The sequence below is a fragment of the Anguilla anguilla genome, chromosome 16, assembly GCF_013347855.1.
Source record: "Anguilla anguilla isolate fAngAng1 chromosome 16, fAngAng1.pri, whole genome shotgun sequence".
NCBI classification, from domain to species: domain Eukaryota; kingdom Metazoa; phylum Chordata; class Actinopteri; order Anguilliformes; family Anguillidae; genus Anguilla; species Anguilla anguilla.
Genome location: NC_049216.1, coordinates 30,855,487 through 30,882,785, shown reverse-complemented (window position 1 = coordinate 30,882,785; position 27,299 = coordinate 30,855,487). Strand labels below are relative to the sequence as shown.

The 27,299-nt window shown below is 40.6% G+C and overlaps 1 protein-coding gene and 1 long non-coding RNA gene across 2 annotated transcripts; one reads left to right on the top strand and one right to left on the bottom strand.

The window, feature by feature from the left end:
* Window positions 1-442: 442 nt before the first annotated feature.
* On the bottom strand, window positions 443-15,800 carry LOC118214797. The gene is made up of 3 exons (XR_004762685.1): window positions 15,433-15,800; window positions 14,003-14,065; window positions 443-570 (listed from the first exon to the last, which is right to left on the bottom strand). It is a non-coding gene; the product is annotated as an uncharacterized LOC118214797 (long non-coding RNA).
* A 1,742-nt stretch (window positions 15,801-17,542) lies between these two features.
* LOC118214918 (iroquois-class homeodomain protein irx-5-like) lies at window positions 17,543-21,611 on the top strand. The gene is made up of 3 exons (XM_035395209.1): window positions 17,543-18,383; window positions 19,487-19,892; window positions 20,386-21,611. The coding sequence occupies exons 1-3, from the start codon at window positions 18,141-18,143 to the stop codon at window positions 21,087-21,089; spliced, it is 1,353 nt and encodes a 450-aa protein (XP_035251100.1). The 5' UTR covers window positions 17,543-18,140; the 3' UTR covers window positions 21,090-21,611.
* The last annotated feature ends 5,688 nt before the right edge of the window (window positions 21,612-27,299 follow it).

The following is a 27,299-nucleotide window of genomic DNA, read 5'->3' as shown; positions in this document are numbered from 1 at the left end:
CAGGATTAAATATACATTTGAGAGAAAGAGAATAACTGTGATGAAACAGAATTAGGTAAAGATTAGAACAAAAATCTGTCAGTAAAGCTTTGAATTTAAGGTGATCAGAGGCATCACTTAGACAGCGAATAAAGGTAGCGCATATTTTTTTTGGAAGAAAGAGGGGCCAAATGTGACTGGTGAAAACAAAAGGGTTCAGGGATGAGGGGAGGGGGGAAAGCCGGGCGAGGGGGGGGGGGAGGGTGCGAGAGGGGCGCGGGGCAGATGAGAGCTATGAATACAGAGCAGGGGAGATGTGAGGGAATTTTACAGCAGGTGTAGTCTGCCGCTCACCTCATCTGCCTGCGTGATCACCACCGCCGGAACCAAGCCGCCTCTCTCGTCCTCTTCATCTCTTCTCTCTCCTCCTCCTCCTCCTCCTCCTCCGCCAGGGGAATGGGGGGCATCGGCTGGACGGCTGGCCTGCGCGGGACACCCCGTCTCGGCTGCGGCGGGGGCCAGGGGCGACTCCCGCAGACCCCCCGGGACCGGTGTGTCCCGGGACAGCGGGGAGGGATCCGGAGCATCGTCCTGAGAATGACAACAGAAAACAAAATGCAGCGGTCACTGCAAGCGCACACGCCATGACAAAAACCACACACAACTTAATAAACTATTATTATTCTCGTTATTGTCATTGATATTACCACTGTTCCTGAAGATCTGCCATCCTGTAGGTTTTCACTCCAACTCTAGCAAAAGCACACCCCAATCTAAGAGCTAGAGATCTTTGTTGAGTTGGTCATTAGTAGAGTCAGGTGTGCCAAATTAGGGTTGAAATGAAAAAACCACAGGATGGTAGATCTCCACAAACAGGATTGGTCTCCAGAGCGACTTACACAACATAATTATTACCATTATTTGCTATTTACTATAAATGGATCGGTGTGTGTACCACTGTGTGCCATGCACTCACACCCATACAACTTAACATTTGCTGAAGCTTAATTGAGGAATTGTCTTAGCATGCCTGTTGGCGCTTGTTTCAGGCATTCGAAAAGCAAACAGCACCAAACACTGTCTATTAGCTTCCATGAAATGTTAAATAAATGTCACCAGCTGTAGTCACAATTAACTCAAAGGTCTGAGTGGCAGTTTAGTGTCACTATTAATACTGTAAACACTGGGGCGCTCTCATGTGTGCGAATCCTCCCAGTTTGGGTGTAAAAACAGCCTTGCGCTCCATGTACCCAGGCCCTGCTCTTTACAAAAAGTTCCCCTTCAGTCTGAAAAATGCCTCCCTCTCGTGAAAGCTGCTATGAACTGACGGGAAAACGCAAACATCGTCCTTTAAATTACCCTGTGAACAGGTCTTGTTCCCGTTTATGTGCTATTTGTTTTGTACATTACTCGCGGTGTCTGTGGAAATTTCAGAGAGGAGCAACAAGGCAAAGTTTGACACATGGGCAGTACATGATGGCAGAGTTGTTATGAATGGCCCGTAAAATGAGTTGACGACAGATGAACACAAAACAAACATCTAGCATTATCCATAAGGGAAGCACAACTAGTCAACCCATAGAGTTTCTGCGACAATGAGTTCCTTAGAACAAGAACAGGGACCGTGTTCATTAAATTAATTTGAGCATACGTAGCCACCACCTGGGAAACTGCTCGAGAAATGTCACTTTGCTCAGTCAAAGTCTGTCCTGAAAAGTCTACCTCTGCATTATTTCATGTTAACCCCCCCCCCCCCCCCCCCCCCCCCCACGTAGCACAAACCGAGGAGGAAGGACGGCTTTCCCCCCTCCGTTTTGGTTCTTCAAGACGGAAGAGGGCTTCACTGTTCTCTCAAAACGCTTCCATTACATGCTTATAAGCTCCCTGCTCCCTGGCACGCCCCAAATTCTCCCCTCAACAGAATTCATGCTATTGTGGGAAATAAAATAACTTGAGGTTTGAGCTACTTTGTGAATCCCAATTAGCAGATTTCCCTCTAGTGGGTAATGCCTCTTTCTGTACGAGGACAGTAATTTTACGCATGAATTTCCCCCCCTTATTCGAGAGCTTTGCGTAGGGTGTGCTGTTGTTTGATGAAACTGGAGAGTTTTAATTTGTGGTAATCCACGCTCTGTGAAAAGGTGCATTTCACACTTTGAAGAGCGTTCTCCCATCAGAAGCTTATGTTTAAATTATCAGCCGAACGCTTGTTGTCGCCTTTTTGTCACCAAACAGTTCATTCCTAAATAGCAGACAAATTGGTATTGTACCTAATTGACGGCTTTTCTCGGTCCATAGAAAAGTGACATTATTCCAGAGCCATCCCAAGCCCGCGGTGCCGCGCTGAGAAGCACGTCGACTCCTTCGGCTGACAAAAACACGGTCCTCAAAAGCAACGGGCAAACAGAAGTGTGTGTTCCACACCTTTCGCAAAGCAAGGGCTTTTTTGAAAGAGACAGTAAACGAGCGGCCACAGAAATCCATTATGCAGTATGATTAGCACGAATTATATACCGATGCCAAGAAGGAGGCCCTGGTGTGCGTGACTGGAGCCACCGCGGCAATCTTCAGCCCGGCTCCCCCTCAGGCCACATTTCCACAGATTAGACCTGTTTTTCCCAGCGCATCACAAGCGCTACCGCCAGGGCCAAATACACAAAACAAACAGATTAACAAACGCGATTAATCCCCTGTCCAAACGAGGCGCTGTCCTCTGCAGTGACTCAACACTGTACACACATACTGTACACACACACACACAGAACACATTTGGGCACCACGAGATAATTGCCCAATTATTTGGAGGATTATAAAAGGAGGAGCATAAAGTAAACAAAACACACCTATAACATCAAGCAAAAGGGCTTTGCTTTACACCGTGTTTTATTTATATAGACACACGATCCATTTTATTTTTAAACTGTAATTACTTTAACGCCTGACCATTTATTGATTCTATGTATGGATGGCAGGCCTACATGACCTTGGTTGTTTCTCATAGCCTTTCGTTTGGTAGTCTAGAGCTAGAGTAGAGCTTGTGTGGCAGTCGGCTCTTGGGTGTCTCCGCGGCCTGTGCGAAATGAATAACGAGAAGCTGAACACGGTTCAATCGTTCAGGCGGAGTCCAAACCAAACACTGTTCCACAGTTAACTTAGGCAATGAATCCCGGTGGGTTCGGCTGCCATCCCCCAGCATGGTTCATTAAAGCCCCCCCCCCCCGCAGCCCCACTTTCCACACCGTATCACTGCGGCAATTACCCTCCACACGTAATTAAAGTTTGAATAAACAAGAGCTCCCCTCTCCCCTTCTAATCTGCTTTTTTTTTTTCTTTATTTTAAATCTTTTTTTCCCCTCTCCCTCCTCGCTTCGACATTCTTGAGCTGACACAAATCGGAGTGTTAAGTTGTGTATGGGGGGCTGTAGGGGCTGTGGATTTGGAGGGGGGTGGGAGGTGGGGGGGGGGGGGTCGAGATCCTGTCGCAAAAGCACTGGCCCTTCATCCAATTAGAAATCTAAATACTTTTGGTGAGGGGTTACTGCTGGGAATTAAGCCTGCATATCTCTTACAAATAGGAAATGTGGCAGCCCCAGCTCTCCAATGAGGCGTCCTGCTGCAGAACCAGAGGCTTCTCCCCTTGTCACAGCTGTCCTTTCAGCCCTGTGCACTCACACCGTACAGCTTTCATTACTAAAACAGAGATTTGTGTTCCACGCGCTGTAACGTCGCTAATGCTAAACCTTTCGATTCCCACGGGTGCTAATTATGGCTGAGCACTGGCAACACGGATTCCGCTTCTTAAAAACTTTTACGCAACAACTGTAAAAGCAATTTGAGCATTTTTCAATTAATTAAACACACAGTCGACGAGTAACCTCTTGTCATTTTGCCCTTCAGGACCTTAGCTAATTTGTGCGGAACAGAAACAAGAAAGAGTAGATGGGGAAAAAAAGTATTTCATCTTATGAAAATGTCTTTACGAAGAATTAACTGGACTCTAATAATTTATAATGGAAACAGACACTCACTTCGCCATATTAAAACCCTGAAACGCATATAGACAATAAAGATAAAGAGTTAAGAACACACAGCAGATAGTTCTACAATGAAGAACAATCATTCTACATAACCAAAGCAAGATGAAAATCAAACAGCAGCAAATCATTACTACATGTTTAGTTACCACAGTCTGATGTAATAAAAACTGCAAGGGCAGTAACATGAATCTCTTCCATAAACGCTGTTATGATATTCTAGAGTGAAACCACTCTGTAGGCCGAAGGATGATCTTGGCACTAGTTACGCAAACCTTTTTTTTTCCTCTCTCTCTTTCAGCTGCCCATAATAAACGAGAATGCTGACAAGGCTGAAAGACAATGACACGTATTTTCATTATTGTTTTCCTTACACACGCCGCCCCTTAAAATGATCTGTGGTGAGACACATTTTGCTTTTATTTGCAAAGAAAACATTTACAAACGCGCTGGCGGCACCACAAACCAAACTCTGATGGCAAACACAAGCCGCTGGCACAAACGTAGGCCAAAATGCACGAGGGGAAAAAAAAAAAAAAACACCCAGACAGAACAGACAGAAACGGTTTCAAGTCCTTTTTTTTTTTTGTACAAAAATTAATTCAGGATGGAAAGCAAAAAAAGTAAAGTTAAATATAATCGCGTATAATAATCGCATTGTTGAACGTATCTCGTGAATTACAGCCATGACGCCTGGCGCACGCGGACTCGCTCCGCGTGCACGAGACGCATCGCGCAGACAAAGAGCGCGGAGAAGGTGGCAGTTGAGATCTGCGCGCCGCCGCTGGTGAGGCCTGCTTATCATGCAGCGAGACAGCGGGCAGGCACCGTGCCCAGCTCTCCGCGTCTGATAAGACAAAGGCTCCCGTCAGAGCCGGGATCACAGGAAGCCCATGAAATCAAACTAATAGCCATTATGTCACCCCTCTCCCACACCCCCCCCCCCCCCCCACCCCACCGCTCTCTACCTGTTCGGCGCACACTGTCCTTTTCAGGCCGAGCCTGCACCGTTTCACCCCATCAATATTCAAATTTGGGGGGGGGGGGGGGGGGGGTGAGGGGGTGTCACAAAGCTGACAGACAACCCTTCCAATATAAAAAAAAAGAATAGAGGGATGAGGAGGAGAAGGGGTGGACAAAAAGATCAGAAACAGAGAGAAGGTGTGATTTTAAATAACTATTTTGAAAGAGTGAAACCTCAGGATCTAAAAATAACATTTTTAACGGGACTTTTTTTTTGGGGGGGGGGGGGGGGTTTGTGCCCGAACACATTTGAGAGCTAACTTCCTCTGTGCTGCAGTCCATGTGGGTGAAACGTGTGCCCCCCCCCCCCCCCCCCCCCCCCCCCCCCCCGTGTCCATTTTTTTGCTCCTGGGCTGAGTCAATAAGGCGATTTCTGACTCCATCTTGGTCTCTGATTTCAAAAGCTGTTTAAACAGAGGGCCACAAAGGGGGGGTAGGGGAGGGGGGGGGGGGTGGTGACCCCAAAGCCGTGCACCTCTCTGTGGTTTTCCCCTCGCGGAACTGTTTTCAAAACATTGAGAAGAAGCTTAACGTTCCCGACTGCAGGACCTCAGCGTGGCGATGAAAGATGAGGAAGCCGGAGTCAAGCCACCCAGCGTTAAGCTGCGAAACGCAAACGTTTGGGGGGGAGCAATTACATGCAACACTGCATGTGGAGCGATTAGCCAGAGATGGCCCTCTAAAACTGTACTGTGCAAAAAAAAAAACTTTAAAAATTAAATTAAATTTAAAAATAAAAATTAATGAAATAAATAAATAATTGAATCATTCTGCCCAGCCTATAACAGTGCTCACTGCTGATGCTCTTTGTGTGCCTTCCCTCCTACTGCTTATACATTTCATTACCTGCTTTAATGGCAGGGGCCTGTGTTCAGCTTAGGACTTTGGTGACATAAAGCGACACACAGCTACCACTTAAAAAAAATAAAAATAAAAATAAATAAATAAATAAATAAATAAATAAATAAATAAATAAATAAATAAATAAATAAATGGGGCCCCCTCCCTTCTCATATGACGCTTCAATAAATTTGTGTTGACCCTCTCCGGTGGAACAGCGGAGGAAACCGCTCTTTGATGTTTCCGTTCTATTTACATTCATTTGGCGTGCGCGGCACTTTGGGCTGCAGACGTCTCAATGCAGGGAGGTGAGCCGCCTCAGACGCCATTTTCACCGTAAACGCAGGGAGCCGGATAATAATCACAGGGAACAGGGCGGCGGTAGATTAAGAAACAAATAATTTGCATTAGCGCGCGGATTTCAACATTGTGAGTGAGGTCGCCTTGCCAAGGAAACAGACAGGCACATCTTTAGAAAGGAAATACCTGTAGGGCTTTTCTTTTTTAAAGACAAAACAAAGGCCAGGTATACTGCCTGATATCCTCCAAATCTTCAGCACTACCTGTACTGGGTGAGAAGTGTTAAGGGGGGGGGGGGGGGGGGCGTATGGAATGCTTCAATTTTTACTGTGCGCATTTCTTGTTTAATTGCATGGCAGATGGTGTTAAACGTTTAGATACACAGAAATCTTCCTATGGCCTTCCTAAGAAGTTAAAAAATACATAATCATTACTGAAGAACCGTACCGTGCAACCACGTCAAGCAGTAATACTGGTGGCAGTAAATATCATTCAGATACTGAAAAATACCAATTACATTAGCAAACTTATGAGAGAAATGATCCAATTACATGAGCAATCATGGAAATCCAAGTCAAAAGAGCACCATGGGACAGTTCTCCTCAAACTGTTTACTTGGTAGGCAGTATTAATACATTTCAAATTTCTGAGAAGAGGAAGGATAAACTAGAACTGCTCTATGGTAAGGGATTGATAGCTAGATGAGTTTTCATTTTTATTTTTATTTTCAGGTCAGTTATATTAAGAATTATAAAATAATACAAAAACCCTCTTTTAAATCATTAAAACAGTGTCCATGATGAAATCATATTCATAATATGCTCCTTTGTCACATTTTAAAGTCACACATTTTTTTGTGGTATTTTTTTATTTATTTGTCACTCCAGTAAGAATAGTACATTCAAATATTTCATTACAATTTTTTCCAGAGTGCATGAAAAAGAAGGCCTTGTTGGCATCATTATTTCAGCAGATTAGAGGCTACACTCACAACAAAGGAACTGTATCTGTTTAAAAGCAACAAAGACATTCGCGGAAATTCAATATCTTGAAACTCGGAATGGAGAAAATGCAACTATGCAACCGAGCATGAATGGAATGCAGGACGGCAAGCGAGAGAGAAATCTAAATTTGAAACGAGAGGAATTTTTATTCCAGTCTCGGTGTTTATGAAACATCACTCCCGCGACTACAAAGGTAAGCAGACACGCCATCAAAGGCTAATCTGTAAAAACAATAACAACGCAGCCTCAGAATCCGTCACAGAACACATTTCCCGCCCAACGAAGCTGCTAATTAGAGAGTTTCGCCACCAGTCCGCAAGCCTAAAACCAATTCTCGCGTCCGTTGGATGAATGAATTGGAAACTGAAATTAAAGCCTAAGTTTGAGTACAACAGACAAAAAATTCTAGCAGCAAGGACTGGACAAAGCCTTAGTATAGGGACAACGGTTACATCCTTGTGCTGAACATTCCCGTGCAACCGTTTCATTTTGAAAATTAAGGATGTCGGAAGCGGGGAAAAGTTACAGGTTCGGCGTTTAGCAATTGGAGAGGAGCCCATTGCCGACGTTGCATTTACGACATCTTCGGCGAAATCGCAGCTTAGCTGGAGACAGTGTTCGATTTTATTTATAGCCACGTGCATTACGAGGCTGTTTAAACAATCGCTCGTAATTATGTGCCGCTCTCAAGAACTGTTTACTCCCGAGATTGATGTCTTTTAACATCTGTCCTTTACAGTGAACACAAACAGACTGCTGTTGTTTTTGTGCTCGTGCACTGTCTGTATTTTCTTTTGACTATGAAGGGAATGCCAAGGCTAGAACTTTTACCTGGTACTTTTAACCTTATATTGCTAAAAAATAAAAAATACTCACCATTTGAAAGCAGACAATCCCAATGCTTTTATTGTCATGAGAGGTAGAATAGTCTACTACCAATAAGGGAAAGGGAAAGGTGTATGCCTGCCACTGGCCATAACACTACCTCCACCATGTGTCACTGATGATGGGTGGTGGTGAGGGGGGGTGGCACTTTGGATTATGAGCAGTGTTCCTTTCTTTGTCCACATATTCCTCTTTTCCGTGCTTTGATGGACTGAAATGTCCCAGCACTTGAGGATGCAGGAGTGGTCACAGCTCCATGTGAATTCCTGGTGTCTGCGTGCATATACCCTTTAATGACAACGATGAGACTGTTGGAAGTTGGTGGTCCAGCAAGGTACCGTATTTAGTGAGGTGAGGTTTGGGAAGACTTCAAACGTACAAGTCCCCGGGGCCTTGTGGGTTTTTAATAACCACCATGTCCATGATTAAAGTATCCAAGATGAACACATCCATACAGCCACCACACAGTCTTCTAACAGCACAGAGCATCAACCCGACTCCATCCTTTTTGCCGTTTAATTATCACTGACTGATAACATACAATGTGCAAGCGTGTGTAGGGCAAAAATAAATCAGTTGTAGCAATCATTGCAGCAGTGTTGCAAGTTATTATTTTTTTATTTTTGCTTTACTGTATCCCTGTATGCAACGGAAGAACAGAAGTGCTACGCTCATTCTTATGCTTGGCTAGAGAATGAATCAATATTTGTCTCTTGAGGAATTTACAAGAGTCGCAGTGCTTTAATGCAAAGCTCTGCTATTCTAACACAAAATCCAATGTCTTTGGAATAACGTGTGAGAAACACACAGACAGGAAAAAGGCACCCCCCCCCCCCTTTTTTTTAACGTAAAACGTCAAAGTGAAGTCTCACTCATACCTTCACATTCTGTTTTGAGAGCTAAAATTGCCCAGCCACTCTCTGTCAGAGGACAGAGCATCTTCAGCTAATCTTTTACAAGCAGCGGCTTATACCGTGTACTGAACTTGCAATATAGCTGTGGAGCAGCATTACCGGACATTTACAGGAGCACGCACAGACACAAGCGTCTTGTTCAAAGACTGAGTTTAAATGTCTCACCCGAGAAAATGAGCTCACAACTCCTACTGTCAAAAGCGCAGTGTCAAAAACCACCCAAACAAACTCTGCCATCAAGACATCAACACCCAACTTTGAGCAGGAAATTGATCAGACGCATTGCATTTTGTGCGTGTGTGCACGTGTGCGTGCACGTGGGGGCGTGGGCCAATGTGTATGCGTGCAGAACGACGGATTTCGTCCAGGACCATGACGTCCTCCTCCATGACGTCCGACCGAGACTCTGCGGCACTCTGCCATTCTAGAATTGCAAAACAGAGTGGCTCTGTCACTTGACTGAGTAGGGGTCTCCTGCAGTGTCAATGGCCATCATACCCACTTACCCTGGGGGGGGGGGGGGGGAGGGGGGAAGGGGGGGTGGAGGGTTAGGGTTGGGGGGGGCTCCTCAAACCAGCCCCCCACGTGCTCTCCAACAGCTGTTCATCAAGCAAACCCGTGCACCTTCTGAACGAAAACAACAAACCTCGAGCCTGCTGTGAGGAAGGAACCTAGAGGTCTGCAGCGTCTGAACAGCTGGAAGAACTGAGCAGCCACACCACACGCGGAGGATCTAAAACAAAATCCTCCACACAACTCAAACAGCCTCATCACACATTGTACCCTTCAGTCGCTTGATATTCTTTTGAGTATTAAACCCCTTTTTTCCTATTGAGATAGGAACTCGATATTCACCTGCATTGCTTATACCTACGTGCACACCGCAAATAAAACGTAGATCCCGTATCGGTTTCGGTGCTGCAAACCCATTCCCTCCCAAAACTAACCTCAAAAAGTGTTTAGCATAAAAAAATTTTAAAAAGGCGTCTGAAAATAAAGGCCGTACTGGAGAACGCGCCCGCGGCGGCGGCGCATATTACAGGAGGAGCGATGGGAGTAGCCTCCGCGTTAAGAAGCGGCGCTAAGTCGGCTAATGATCCGCCCGTAATCTGCATCGTTTCGCAGGGCAGCGGCGAGTGACGCGGTCGCTCCCGCGCCGCTCCTGCGCCGCGCCGAGAGGCAATCCTTTAGCGGGGCCCCCTCCAAGAGCTCATTTTCACATTACTCAGGCTTCATTAGCCCGAATCAATATTCGTTTAGTCGCTGGGGTTATTGACTTATTTTAAAATAAAAGTATACCCTTCAGCTACTGTGCTCATTACAGGTAATTTGTCTTGTCACGGAGCAGAGAATATTATCCCGGTCTTTCAAACGCTGACAGTCCGTGTGAAATACCTCCCCCCACGGTTACAACTGTAAATAATTTTTCAGATAAAACATTTAAAAATCAATGGCTGCTTCCTGCAATCTGTCACAAACAAATCAATCATAATCTGCAGAGCCAGCGGAGAGGAGCCGGGCGGGGGGGGGGGGGGGGGAGACAGGAGCGAGCGCAATCTTTTGTCTGAAATTTCTCATTTCAAAATCACTTCACATAATAGTGTCATCAGTTAAATACTTAGCGGTTGTGGGGGCCTGCCATTCAGGGGTGCACAACAGGAGGAGGCACATGGGGGCGTGGGGGGGTGGGGGGGGGGGGGGGGTAGTGGCATCACAGCCGTATAAACAAACACTTAATTTAAATGGCTGCCGCCTCTTCAACTACACTTGATTAGTAGCGTGGCCTCCAACTGAAACCAGTACGGCTGGCCCAATATTTCACACCTTCTCCCAGCTGATTAATGGGGCTACTTCTATAAGATGGGCTATGAGACACACACTATTATCCTTATTATTGTCATAAAGATCGAGGACACATACCTGGTTAAAGACTATAAGCTCAATTCCTTGCTAATCTGAAAGCAGACAATTTCAGGATAAAATCTCCTGGATAAAAATGGCCAGGTGTGGTACGGTTTAAATCTTCATGCTGAATATATCGTATTTATTTAGATGAAACCCAGGAGTGTTCGCACATTAAGTACATTTGGTTAAATGAGGAAAAATTAATTTACTTATTTATATACCTGATATAGATAAGCCACCAAAAAAAATTAAAAAAATGAAGATATGCCTGGAAAAACATAAAAACACCCAAAACACATTTGGCATTTTCCATAAAATCGAACAATATAGCCACGTGTGCTTTCAGTCAATATTCATTCAATTTTCTAACCTGTACTACACTAGCTACACAGCTAACGCAAAATGTCCTCACAATGTAACTAGAATGGTTTGTATAACATTGCCACCACACTGCAGCAACATTGTGAGATGTTTTGTGTCGTTACCTTTATGCAAGGTATATCGAAATTCAGTTATCATCAACCACACTTTAAGGAAACAGGCCCTACATTACAAATTAAACAAAATATTTTCCCAGAACTGCACTGAACACAATTATGGCCACCTGTGTTGCCTTTCCTCAGCATGACAGTGTAATCAATCACAATTGGTTAAGTACCCTCGAAGAAAGCTAAATAATATGGCGAAACCAATTTGTAAGTAATCCTAGTAATGCTGCATTTCTTGTACACAGAATGATTACAAGGTCAGAGCATAACAAATGTCAGGGCATTAGGATTTTAAGCTCAGACTCAAATGAATTTAAATGAATTTAAGCACATAATGGTTAAAATTGTTGTGTACTGTCACATAATACTACTGTATCTGTGTTTTTACATTTGATTAATGAAAGGATACATTAATAGATTATAAGGGGAAAAAACTTTAGAGATTATTACATACAAACTGTAGATGTTTTTAGCTGACCCTCATATCAATTATAGGTTGTTAGTGAAACAGCAACTCACAAAATACTGTGAAGCTCATTTCTTTTGTGACCCTTTTGTTTAATGTGATGCAAGTTGCTCAGTACACACTTCATTTATGAGAAGTCAGAAACACCAGTAATAAGAAGGGTCTGCATATGTAGCAGTGTGTTGTGTGTAGTATACCATAACTTACATTCTGAGGTTGGCATCTTTAGCTTAGCTTGCTTTGGAATGAATACAGTGTTTCTTCACTACTACTGTACATCGCATTCAGTGACTAGAGCAAAGTCATTGCTTTTCCTTCCTATCGCTGCATACTAGCAAAATCTCTTAAGAGGTGATGGATTTTCACCGCATATAAACTGCCTATTTTTTAGTATTACTGACAAACGCTTTATTCACAAAAACTCCAAAAACTTTACAATGAGCCATCCTGAGGATGACTGTGTTGAAGATGTGTTAAACCGCATACCAATACGGCACTGTGTTTGGTTGCCACTTATGACTACAAACTAGATAACTTTAAAAATAATAATACAGTTTTCTGTACCCTGAACTTGTTTTTCTTCTCTTCTTCTTCTTCATCTTCTGCTTCTCCTTCTTAGTGTTCCCGCACCAAAATGCTCCAGCCTCACAATTATTCATTCTTCCCATTGGACATCACACCGACAGCCAACTACATCAGCCAATAACAACACCTCTTCATGGGAGCCAATTGCAGGGTACAAAGATGACAAATTATCTTCCACCAAGATGTGCAAATGATTCTACATGTGTAAGTGCAACATGTTGTGTTACTGGGATAGCGAGCCTGGAATAGCTAATAGCTTTGTCTATTAGCTACTCCGATTACCTTTGTATTTGCTAGAAAGCCACATCTGCCTGGTTTCATTCATACATACAGCTGGCTGGCAATCAAGGTGCACAACATTTAAAATGTAAACAGTTGTCCAGCAAGCTCGCTAGCTTCAGATAATTCACATAAAATAATTGAAGTATGTCTAACTTGCTAATGACATATACCATCATCAACCTAACTACTGGTTCACATGTTACCTAGCTACATTTCGGGTGCTTTCAGTGAAAACACCACATTCATAGGTAATAGAGAGTGAATATAAGATTATACTGGTAACATAACTTTTAAAACAGTTGTTATGCAGACATATTGATGAATGTGTCACTGAATAATGTATCACCATTATTTCTATATTGATCATTTGGCTAGCGCTACGATTTTCAGAATAGGGTTTTATACATTTATTATATATTTAACATATCATCTGCATATGTGAGTAACTTGGCCTTCTTATGATCACATGACATTCTTTGCCGGGATTCTAAATACTTCAGCTACAATTCTGTCAACTGACATCATGGATCCTGTGAATTAAGAAACTACCTGAGATAAGGATTCCTCCACCCACCCCGCCCCCCACAATTCAACTAGCAAAGAAAAGAAAACCATATGCAACGCTTTATTGCCAAGTAACAAAACTGGCCTACATTGTGGCTGAAAACAATACTCCGATCCCGATTCTTAATTAAATTGTGCTCACAATGTAATTGCCACCATCACCTTTGTCGGAAGAAAAAAAAAACGACAAGAAAATAATTAGTGCTGTCAAAAGACAACAGTGGGATCTGGCGGGGTCGGCGGATAGGTTCCCTTGTTAAACCGATCGGGATTACAGGTTCAAGACTCTGTTTCTTTGGATATGGGGGAGACTTACTGAGATATGCCTCTTAATAGGCACAGCACCGGACGCAAAATAAAACCTTATCGTGAACGAGCTCTGCAATCACATTTTCAAGATCAACTTTCATGACTCATTTCCGACATTATTTCAATGATATTTAATGAATCGTCCTGAGTTCAAATCACATGATCATTACTGTTTTTGGACAGTTTTACTGCACCACGGTTTACATTTACATACTTTGTTTTGTAGGTATATACTACATTTTGCACATCAGAATGCATTTAAAACTGCACAATAAGAATAAATAAACAAACAAATAAATAAATGTGCATATGTCTTTGTACCCATGTTTGCCGTTAGAGGACAACTGTGAAGGGTATTTATTGAATTCCCATATACGCTTTGTGTAACACCTTATTCTGACTGGAGGATAAATTTTTGCCTTACCTGAATTTCCATTACATAAAAGTCCTTACAAATGGACATATGCACAGCTGTCAATCTGAATGTCTGATGAAGAAAGAGACATAAAAAATTATGAAATTATAATACAACATTCATTGTATATTGGAGAGATGATTCAAATGCTATGACACACAATGACAATGCATCTTCACTAGTTAGCAGAAAAAAAAAAAGAAAATAGTCTTAAGGTAAATAATAATAACAGCAGCAACAGCAATATCAGACACACCATCATTATTATTACAGGTTCAAAGCGTCGTTTTCAGAACGGGAATTTAAGCACAAGCTACTGAATATTAACATCACAAGTTAAGACTTTACACTATGAGTGTAGATTCCGAAATTGTGACACGATGCAAAATTTAAATGCAACGCGAAATGCCTCCAAGTGCACGTAAATTAATATAATCTGTACATTCTAGAAATGCATCTCATTGGTGATCAAAATCATTTTTTAAATTTCAGCCAGATGCCAAGTGGAAAAACTCCTGAGCTAACACAGCACATCAAAGTAAATCAGGCGTGAACTAATCGGTTTAAGACACAGAAATCAGAACGAATTGTTTGAAGGCTGTATACACTACGATACCGACTTGCCACTGATGTAGATAGATAGCAGCTAGCAAACCGTAGAACTCCAGCAATGCTGCCAAATGCTTCACGGCAACACTTTCACCAACCTCCGAGTGAACCAGCACTGCAATTAGTCCGCTAAAATAGATAGCTTATGCTTTCTAATAATAGACAATCCAAATTAGATTACGCCTACTCCCACAGGCATTACGAGCCTGATCCACAACCGAAGACACATGGCACACTCAGTTTGTAGGCTAGCCTACTTGTACTCATAGTATCCTCACACCCCATAGCTCCTTCGATCCACAATCTTATGACAGAATGTACATATGAATTATCGTAGATTAATCAGTGGATGAAGTATCGCAATATATACCCTATAATTAAGTCACTTTTGTCTTTTACACGTCGCATTTTCAGTGAAGTTAGCCCATAACTTGCGCGTGAGCCACACGCATCCTTTCGTCGTAAAAATGTAGGCTGAACAAGCGTAAATTACACGACTCCCTTTAGCCTACCACCTTACGTGTAGTGTAAATAATATTCTCTACAATTGATTTAAGATAAATGTTAAAACAAATTAAGCTATTTTTATTTCACTATATCCAGCTCTCTACCTAGTTTAACGGATTAGCGTTGACCCTTCAGTTATCTACAGTAACAGGAAACTGAAAAATAGCATCACATATAACATCATATTTAGTAGCCAACATTTCATCTAGTGCGTTATAATATTATCTCTATAAGAAATGCTGAAAGCTGTGACTCGGTCAGTTTGGTGAAGGCTAGCCGTTTCAGAATGCAGTTAGTTAACCGACCGTGCAATCAGTGCCTACCTTTTTCGTCCAGGTCTGGTCGTTCGGGGGCGGTCATCAATCTATTTTCCAGGTTCATATGATTGCTTTCTGTTGTTCTCTCTTCTATTGCAGAAACAATAATCTCCTTATCAAACTCGAGCTGGAGTCGATGAAGTTATTATTGCCAATAACAATGTTTCAATGAATTGTGATGTCATTTCAAACTGCCGGCAGTCACCTCTTCCGGTATGATTGTATGCAGTTTACGTTCAACCCCAAGAGCCAATCCAGGATCAGTTCATGCAACCCCATTCCTCATCACAACCATCATGTACTAAATAGATAGAACCGACCCAGGATCAGAATTTGGGATTGGCTCACTCTACTTCGTATCCTTGACAACTGGCACGCTGGTTCTCTATTACTCTGCACACTATTGGCCAATCGCAACGTCAATTACAGTGGTAAAAATATATTGGTCAATGATATTTAACGTCAGGTAAGCACGAAGGGAACTGTAGTTCTACATTTCATTGAAAAGTGTAAAGAGTGTGTAAATATACATACATAATTATCTAAGAGGATGGCAGTGCATTTAGTCTTACATCCTTACTAGCCCTTTTATTCAACTATGAGTACTACTACTACTACCAATACTAATAATAATAGCCTACTAATAATAATCATCATAATATTTAAAAAAATAATAGCCTAATACATTAAACGGTGTCATCATTCTCTCTTAAATTTATTTTACGTCCGTACACTGTTTTCTAAGTCTTGACGTGAATGGCTGTACATCAGCGTCACCCATTCTGGAATTCCCGGAGGTTCTTTTTTCACAGTAAAGCAACATGTGACCGAATTCACATAGGCCTAGTTTTTAGCAGCGCCTACAGCGATCCCTTTCGGTGCGCCGGAGACTTCGACGTCTCTTCACCTCGTTCCACTATATTACTGCACTGACATTGCAGGAACGGCCATTGTGAGTTTCAGACGTGTAAGTTTGATTCACCATAAACCGAATATAACTAAAGTATTATTATTAATAATAATAATAATAATAATAATAATAATAATAATAATAATAATAATAATACAACGCATTTTTATTATTATTATTATTATTATTATTATTATTATTATTATTATTTAAACATTTTTCAAACAGATAGCCTAAACCAGGAGTGGTTTAATTGAATAGTAACGTCGTTATTAGCCCATTATTAGTAGAAGTACTCGTCCTTGTAAAGTACGCGATACGAGTCAAATTCGGATATTAAAACGTACGTCGCTTTATATCCTGGTGATATCTGACATGTTAGATTAACACAGCTACTAAAACAGACGGAATTAAATGAATCTGGATATGTTCCTGTTGGGAAATCTATTTGATAGCATCAAAGCAGATTACATCGTCGTTCTTATGGCAATAATCCCCCGTCGTTTAGATCTTTCTTCTTTTTTTTTTTTCTTTTTTTTGTGAGCTCCAAGGAAGAAATGACTGGCTGGGTTATTCCTGGATATACTGGCAAATAGCCATTCTAGTCAATAGGCTACCTGTCAACAGTCAACTTCTTACGTTGTATGGGGGTAATAATTTTGCACATTTACAGAAGGAAATGTTCACTGCAAAATAAATTCAGTATTTTAAAACTCAAAAAGAGTGAATATTGTCTGCTGGACTCTTGCTAGGATTTGATTTAGCACAGCGAGATTTGTTGTGTATGCAATTTAATGCAAGTTAAATATTTCGTTAAGAAGTATTTTCAAATTATTATTCTTTTCATCATCGGTTCTGCTTTAAGTATGCATAAACTTATAATTAGTATCCATACATACTCGCAGCTTCACTGGATGAGTCTTCTTTTTTTAAGTAACCTTGTTATTAACAGTCAGCGAACGTTGAAAATGGCCAAGATAAAACTATATAGCGAACGAAAAAAAAAGAAAAAAAGAAATCTATCCCTGTCAAACCCGGCGAGCCCCACTGACAGACAACGGTGAATTTGCTATTACTCGCCATAGTTTCAAGTATTTTATTTTTTTTAAGAAGAAGCAGAAAGTTGGGAGTTCGTCTAGCGGCTGGCAGTATATTGTCATCCAGATGCTTGAGTCTAGCGAGCAAAGCGGCTCGTTAAGTAGCCTAGTGGAGAGAGGACAGTCAGAAAGAAGGCGCGAGACAGAGAGGGAGGAATCGCGGGAGAGAGAGGCAGGGAGCTGGGATCGATCATTATACTGGGGCTGTGGTGACCCAGCATAAGCTTCGCCTTTTTTCCTCCGTTGACTACACCCAGAAAGGAGGAGCGTAACGCACGTAGTAGGCGTCAGAATCCTGAATTTCCAAGTTAGCAGCATCTTGGCAGGACATTTTCCAAAGCAAAGTCCCCCATCTGAAGGCAAAAAAACTATTTCTGCAGTGCATGACAAGGAGCGGGAGAGAGAGAGAGCGTGAGTGAGTGAGTGAGAGAGAGAGGGAGGGAGAGAGAGAGTGAAAGAGACAGAAGGAGAGGGAGTGAGACCAAAAAAGAAGGCTGAAAGCAAGTAAACACAGCCGATCAGCTGCAGCTGACAGCAACCAAATATCGCAATCTAAATCTTTTTATTTATTTATTTTTTACGGTAAGCACAGAGAGAAACAGACAGCAGTCTGTCGATGCGAGTCTCTATGATTCAGATCAGAAAGTGCAGGAGCAAATAAAGGAAAACTGCACAAATAAGTGGCTTATTTTCGGGGTTTTTTTACCATGGCGTATCCTCAGGGCTACTTGTATCAGCCGTCAGCTTCTTTGGCACTGTATTCGTGCCCGGCGTACAGTACCAGCGTCATTTCTGGACCCAGGACCGAGGAACTTGGACGATCTTCGTCGGGGTCTGCTTTTGCTCCCTATGCTGGATCTACAGCGTTCACCAGTCCTTCGCCTGGCTACAACTCACATCTCCAATACAGCGCAGACCCTGCGGCGGCAGCAACATTTACTTCGTATGTGGTGAGTGGCTTCCTGTAACGATAGCTATGCGTTCTTCGGCTACAGTTCAGACACAGCTCGGCTTTGTAAAAACTTTCAAAGCCGTGTTATTGTACACATTATGCTACTGAAAGCAGATCTGTGAATGTGATGTTTGTTTCCCCATTACCCGCTGGTTTCCAGTTTATCCCAATAGTAAGTACAATCCCTTTACAAATCACCTATACCCGACCAGAAAATATGCTACAGACCACAGATGTAATTAATTTACAGCATTATGAGCAAAATTAAGGATACGCGACTTGCTCTGCGGAAGACTATAAAATAAGATTTATGCAACCTGTTTTATAAGAGAATTGGACAAATACTGTTTTTGGTTTTCTTGAAAATGACTTTAAATATCAAACAACATGATTGTGTTCGCATACACAATTGTTAGAGTGGGTTGCATGCATTTTCCACTTGAGTGATTCGCATTCACCCAGCTGGTATTCGTGTCCTATTTTATTTTCTTTTAAATATATATCAGCTCGTAGGCTATCTGGCAGTCCAAAGCCAACATCATACTTTTTTCGTTAATGCAATGTTCAACATAAGTTGAATGCATTAGCTGTAGTATATAGACCAGTCCATTTATAATGAATGTCTATCATCCACGTATATTCTCTGCATGACCCACTTAATTAGCCACACCGTTGTGGTTTTTAATGTAAAGCATTCTTTGCGTAAAAGACGTGGCTTTTAACCGCATAGAACAGAATCAAATTTGACACTTTAAGCACCAAAATTGTTGCGCACAGTCGGCTAGTAAATTTTACTTCGATAAATGTCAACTTAAAATAAAATATAAATGAGCCACGTTCGATTATTTTGAAATACCTAAAAACAATATATATAGTTAAAGAAACGAAACTGACGGACTTTTTTTTCTAATTGTACGGCTTCTACAGTAATGTCACGGTATAATATATACATTTAGTCTATTCCGATATTTCAATTATTCACATTTAAATGCATTCTATTATTACAATTCGTATCCAATGTTTTGTTGATTTTTGTTTAATAATAGTAGTTTCCCCATTTTAAAACTGTTTAATAAATCAAGTGTTTAATCTTTTTTTCAGGGCTCCCCATACGACCACACGACAGGCATGGCTGGGTCTATAGGATATCACCCCTACGCGGCTCCCCTGGGTTCGTATCCCTATGGAGACCCTGCTTACCGAAAAAACGCAACTAGGGACGCCACGGCCACTCTAAAGGCCTGGCTTAACGAGCACCGGAAAAACCCGTATCCCACGAAAGGCGAGAAGATCATGCTGGCCATCATCACCAAAATGACCCTCACACAAGTGTCCACCTGGTTCGCCAACGCCAGGAGAAGGCTAAAGAAAGAGAACAAGATGACATGGACCCCGAGGAACAGAAGCGAGGATGAGGAGGAAGACGAAAATATTGATTTAGAGAAAAACGACGACGACGAGCCACACAAGCCCACGGACAAGGGGGACTCGACAGACACCGAGTCAGGTCTGTATGAAATTCATCAATTTTTCATCCGCGTCGTTTCCATTCAGGGCGCAAAATTGATTGCTAGTTAATGGTGGTAAATTATTTATAATGGGACAATTGCTTTAAATAATAATCAACTCTCTTTATTTGACTTGCGCTTCAGTATTGCTGGTGACATAGATTTCTTATCAAAAAAACTATTTGAATTGCTTCGGAAAATAGCAATTTTACCGAAACATAGGCAGCGATGTTTATTATTATTATTATTATTATTATTATTATTATTATTGTGTTAATAATATTCATAACATCAATACGACATTATTATTATTATTATTATTTTTATTATTATTATTATTTAGAAGTAGTTGTTAAATACTTTTCTGAATGGAGATTTGAACGACTAAAACCAGGGCGTTTAAAAAAAGGCACAGACTGCAAATTGTGATTCGGCTCAAAATGATTAGAAAAGGAAGTTTGCATTTACTTAATTTGTATTATTACTCTGCAGAACATAAACGGAACCCGGGGGAAATTACATGCGACAGATTTAAAGATGAAAATCTTGGCAAAGAGGTGGATCCAGTTTTGACTGACTCGGAATTAAAAGAACAAGAGGACCGGACAGAATTGTCTCACTCTCCAAAACCCACCACTTCTTCTCCCCCGAACGTGCCTCGCGGAAACGAGATTATTGTGCAAGAGAAGCCGACTGAGCTCGTGCAAACATCGAGCGCAGCGAGCGGCGTCAACTGCGGCAGCAACGCCACGTCTGTGATTCATTCTCTCCCCTCTGCCCCAAAACCAAAACTTTGGTCTCTCGCCGAGATTGCGACTTCTTCGGACAGGTGTAAGGGAAGCAGCGACTTGCCGCAGGGCCCTGGAACGGGTCAAAGCTCCGTCATCACGGCCAACGCGTCGTCGCCGTCGCGGTCACCGCCTCAGTGCCCGTTCCCAAACAGCACAGTACTTTCCAGGCCTATTTACTACACGTCTCCCTTTTACCCGGGTTATACGAACTACGGCACTTTTGGACATCTCCACGGTAACCACGGCTCCAGCACGGGGTCCACGACACATTTTAACGGATTAAACCAGACTGTTTTAAATAGGGCAGAGGCACTGGTGCGAGAGAGCAAAGCCAGGAGTCAAACACAAGTAGATCTTTGTAAAGACTCCCCTTATGAACTAAAGAAAGGTATGTCAAACATTTAATATTGGCCTCCTCCAAAAAAACAAGAACATTTATTTATTATATGTGTTGGTTAAAAAGTAATAAAAAACACTCCTGAGGAAACAAAGGTTATTTTCAATGAGAAAATGCTTATTCTGAAATCTGGATTTCCAATCCAAAAAAAAAAAGAAAAAAAGAAAAAAAAAATGTAACATCTAAGAATTGTCTTAAACGCTGCCGCCACCTGAGAATATTTGTATTAAAACTATAATATGTATATTTAATGTAGCATTTTGTATTTAAAATGGACAATACACTATCTTTGAAGTAAATTATGATAAATCACTTGTACAGCAGTGGTTTGGGGGGGATAAATATATAAGTTCTGTTGTTCAGAGAGCTTCATAATTCAAAGTAATAACTTATATATTTTGACCTCTGATTCCCCTGAGTGTTAGCCAGTTCTTTTGCTTTCTTTAAAAAGAAAGACATGCTTATCGATCAATTTGCAGTCGCCTTGTAAAATGTCAATTATTAAAATGACGTTTAACAATCCTACTAAATATGGCACCATCTGCTTTGTGAAATTGCTAGATACTACATTATGGGATATTGTCTGCATTATATGTTGGCACGATGTGTCCTAAACACAGCAGTGGTAAAACAGGCATGGGCACATTTGTAATTCCCCTTGGCCTACCTGTACAATACTTTGTATTTCACAACAACAGAAACGCCTGTCACCTGTCGATCATTTGCTAGACATATTTAAATCATGAATCTGAAGAACGAGGGCCAATCACTTGGATTGTATTTCAGATGGAAGTAAATAATATCGAAATTATTGTAGCAGGTCAGCAGGCCTACTGATATGATAATGCAAAACTGCCGAGCTATCATTTAACCCACTTACACCTAATTCGTCTCGTGTTTTATGCAAAGCGATCAGGTGGCGAACTTTGCTAATGAGTTCGATTTTATGCCAAATTTAGTCCTCATTACAATTTTCCTAGGCGCGGAAAAGCTATTAAATTGGGGGCAACGTTAGATTTAAAGTGACAGAGAACTAAACTTTTTTTATTTATTTATTCATTATTATTATTATTCTTAATTTTGGGTGTTTCTGCAATTGGCCAAGTGTTGGTTGTTCGGCGCTCTGAACAGTCAATGCCAAACAAGTCAACTAGATAAACCCAGGAGTTTATTGCAACTCTTCCCGCTTTCACAGGTAGGTGTCAGACTTGCTCCTAATTTAAGGTTTTCGTTGCTAATCTGTTCTTAGGGTGTATCTTCCTCGAGATGGCCCAAACAAGCCAGACACTGCCCATGCAGAAACAACGACACTCCTAATGACGCAAACCTCCCACCGTATTAATTTGTCCGCTTGCATCTATGCTAATTATGCACGTGCTGCCGGATTAAAACGTGTACTAAGCGGTGTTTCCTTCGGGCAGTTTTCCCAGATTCGCTTTTCAAAGGCAAAATTGCACTTATGTCTATTGGACTTCTGATCATTTCTACATAAAACAATGACGAACTGTTAAAACGCTTCATCCAAGTTTCTGACACCTTACAGTTTGTGTAGGCTATAAAAACCAGTTCTCATATAAGAAACCGACGCTCTGCACATTCAGAATTCAGCGAGTTCACATTAGCAACGCTGGTGGTGGTGGTGGTGATGATGATGGTGATGATGATGATATTATTATTATTATTATTATTATTATTATTATTATTATTATTATTATTATCATCATCATCATTATGGAATGCATTGTTGTTATTTATATTGCTTTTATTGTTATGGCTATTATTAGGCCTACTGAATTAATTATTATGATTATTATTATGGGGTTATTGTTCAACATACATATGAAAGCAAATGTATAAGATTTTTTAAATGGACTAAAATAGAAAAACATCGGAAAAAATTGAAAAAGAATCACGATTTAAAACGCAATCAAATAATTTAATTAATAATGTGTGGAATGCATTTCAATGTATACTTAAATATACAATTACATTACACAATAATAATTATTATTGAAATAATAGCCATCATCATCATCATCATCATCATCATGCAAGTCAGGTAGGCTAACAATTGATTGTTCTTGTCTGAAAGGGATTTCCCCCTTAAAAGGTTCCGTCATCAATCTCTGTAGTTTGCCTTCTGCACTCCGGCTGAAAACTCCCCAGGGCTTTCTAAAATTCTCACAGCTTTAATGTCCTCTACGTTGAGTCACATAGACAGCGGGTTTATTTTAATCTATCGGAGTGTGTTTTCGCTGTGATTACAACACATCAACAAGCTAAATTTCTTTCAAAAATGTTTTTTGTAGGGCAAATTTAAAATGACCAAGGCGCTTTACCCTTAAATGACACGGACTGTCAATGAAATACGTTGTTCCCAAATGATTTCTTATGTGCTGTTGTTTCATTACTTAAACGAAGCAAATAATACAAATACGCTGTATTTATTATCATTTACATACTTTTTGTGTTATACAAATGTTTGAGATGAGAATCATTCTTCTCATAATTTTGTGTAGAATTAAATGCAAACATTTTTGTCCGGAACAACCTTACAACAAAATTGTGTACTTCTGATATTAAATTACGACGGTGGGCATTGCGTATCTGGACAGATATTGTCAAAAATTCTTATAGCAACATGTGTGTGTGAAGTTTTGATAGATATATATGGCCATTTAAATTGATTACCATGTTGTATACCAAACCTATTTATATTCTGAATGTCGTTTCGAAAATATGAGAATAAGTTTTATATATAACTTTAAAAAAAAAGATTACGAGAAATTAGCATATATGCGTTAGTTTTTGTTTAATTCTGTATTCACAAATAGGAACTTCTGCACATAAAGTCACATTTTAAATCTTCGTAAAACATTTGGTTAATTAAATCCAATCTCACACCACCGTATTATAGCCTACCCTACTAAATCCTAAATACTCACGACCAAAGCTTTTTTTGGCACCGTTATCCAATTCAATAACAAATATTTGCGCTGTATGCTGTTAATCCACTCAGCAGCGTATTGTTATTGAGCTGAGAAAGCAGCCTACCTGATTCGTTGTAAAACTTTGCGAATGACACCATGATACGATAATATTATAAAGCTATTCAGCCTAACTTTGACCAACTTTTTTTTTCGTATTCTTCTTCGCCTCTCTTCCAGTTGAATGGCTAGCTGGTTCATTGTTAGGAAGCAAGGCATGGACTTACAACGTGAGAACGTCAAGTGAGAGCGAAACGGTTCCCATGTGCGGAAGAAAAAAAAAGGGCAAAGCACGAGTAATTGAGATAGCTTTTATTACACCTCGACGTCAGTGTAAATTACAATAGGAAGACGTATAGGCCCACTGCGATAAAATGCTGGCCTAATTGTTCATATGAATTTAAATTCCAGTTAGCCTATAAAGAAATAAAAAAGAACGTTTCCAGAAATTGAATAACAAAAAAAAAAAAAAAAAAAGTTCGAGGAACAGGGCACAATCATAAATAGCCTATGCGGAGGCCTAGTTGAAAAAAAAAAATCGGGTCAAGCCACGATGGATGTTTTACTCGTTTGACAACAAACACTATTGGCCCACAGCTAATCGCAAGCCCATTGCCCCGGGAACACCTTTTATAATTACTGAGTTGTTTGCATTTTTACTGTCTATTTCTGATTAAATGGTTTTAAATTCATATGCCTCCGTAAAATCACACGACATGTATTCCAGGAGACAGCAGTGGACTAAGGCGATGTCCATAATACACATGGTTTTGGAAGTATTTTAATGTTCAAGAAAAAAAAAACATAAGTTTGATTGAACACAAATACATAAATTCCATGCATTAGTCATTACAACTACTGGCCAGCAAGTTAGTCAGTTTGGCGTTAACCTGTGCAAATAAGTGTAAATTGCAGCACATATGCTATGCAATGTCCATGTGATAATACAAACTTTATGAATGCAACAGAAATGTTTTTGATTTAATACGTTTTACGATATGAATAACCTAAAATAAAAATAAAACAATATTTGGCTTTATTTTTAAAACCAAATTTTCTAAATATCGATAAGGTTTTCGCTACAAAACAAACCCACCGGGAGCTTGTTGGATCGTTGCGCAGCAGAGAAGGCGCCAGCTGTTCCAGAATAGGCCTATCATAGTGGTCCAAGACCCTGATGCACGCCGGTATATGGAGACGTGCAGAAAGGCGCGGTGTTTGTTTGCGGTTCACGTAGCCCACATAGAGCCCACTTATCTGCGCGGCGTGCGTAGCCACAATCCTCTTCACAGAAGGGACTGTGATTATGAACAGAACAATTCGCAATATTTTCATTGCCTTTAATTTTTCAATTTAGAGATTTTCTCTCTTTTTTTTTTGTTTCTTTGATTTAAAAAAAAAAAAAGTTCACTTTATTTTTCCTCCGTAGTGGGAAACGCTATGTCGTCAAACCAGTACGCACGTTGAATTCTTGCAATTAGAAATCCACATTTATTGATTTTTAGAAACGGGTTATTTTAACAAAGCAGTTGTTGAACTAAAAAGTTTCTTCCACCTGTCTACCGCACAACATGCCGATTGAAAAAATACTATTATCCAGCCTATATAAACGTTTTTTTTTTCCTGAAGTTTTTATCAATATGCACTGCATTGACAACATGCCTATAATAAAATATAGGATATATTTGTCTAAATAAAGATAATTGCAGTGCCCACGTTTTTGCTTTTCAGGTAATACTGACAGGAAAGATTAATTCGACGTTCGATAGCATACTTACGGATTTTACAGATTAACTGAAATTTTTCGTCTGACAATAACTGTCATTTTCCTGAAATAATAATTTTCCTTTCAGCACCACAGATTTAAGTTACATAGGCTGGAAAAAGAGGGACCGGATCTTTTGCGTCGGTCACTCATACTGAGCTTAGTGTGGCTTCTTTAATAATTTAATTTTGCTTTAGGTTTTTTATGATTTACAGTTAGCAGAACTATGTAGCTTTCTCATGAAAATATCGAACATTACTGATTTCATAAAAATGACACATTTCTATTGTGGCAAAACAAGAACATAAAGGCACCTATGCCGGTTGGAATTATATAAATTGCGTTTACATATACAAGACAATATATTAAAAAACTTATTTTAGATTCAATAACACACAGTCATTTCACACCATGCTTATTAACACGTTAACTGAATTTGGCAGATAAATGAAGCGCTATTTTGATAATAATTGTTTAAATACAGTCGCGGCACTGCTCTTAAGTTTTACATAAACAATCTCGCTACGTTTATACATGGCTGACCAGGCACCAACTGAGAAGAATAAACATCAGTTCAAATGTGTAAAAGGATACCCCCCTTTATGTGACTTGCTTAAATTATTAGTGAGACCATCTGTGGAATAGTACCACAGCAAGTGTTGCCAAAACAGACCCCCCAATTTAACAATATGTTTGTCCTTTAGTTTCCATTGGTGGATCAAAAAACACTGGGAGACTAAGAAACGTAGTCCTAGTACTCACAATGGCAAAAAGACAATATTTTAGGTGATGATTCAGAATGTACTTTTTTGCATGTCTGAAAAGCAGTAGCCTGTCATGGTATGACTGTCACCGATTTTTTTTAACCTGCCACACATTCCACTCACCCACACATCCCCCCCAAACACACACACTTACACACACACACACACAATAAGTGAAGTGGAGTAGACTTTTTTTTCTGAAATCACACTGGGAATACGGCCTCTGCTTTATTTAATCATCAAATCCCAGGAATGAGCCTCTTAATTAATTATGGGTGCTAAAAATTCAGCCCAGCTGTTTCTCTATGCTCGGTGTTAACTCTGCCTCGTGCACAGAGAGGACCGAGGCTGTGCTCAGGCATAATTTTCGCAAATTACCGCATTTTTTCCCCTCAAAATTTGAACCTTAACAGGGCCTGTTTAATCTGTTCGTCGTCCTTGATGAAAACAAACCGAGGGGAACAATACAATGTGTAAATAAGTCCTATATTTATGTGTTTTTTAACTCTCATTACTGTTAAAAGACTCACTCTTAAAATATTTAGGATTACGTTGTAGACTGACCTGGTTGATGTGACAGTGAGTGATTTATAGCTGTTTGCTTCCACGTCAGCCGAAACCTCTCGGATAGACTATCAGCTCATTTCATTAAGTGGGCAATGTCACAAAAATAGTTCTGTGGAGCAGCAAAATGGCACTGCC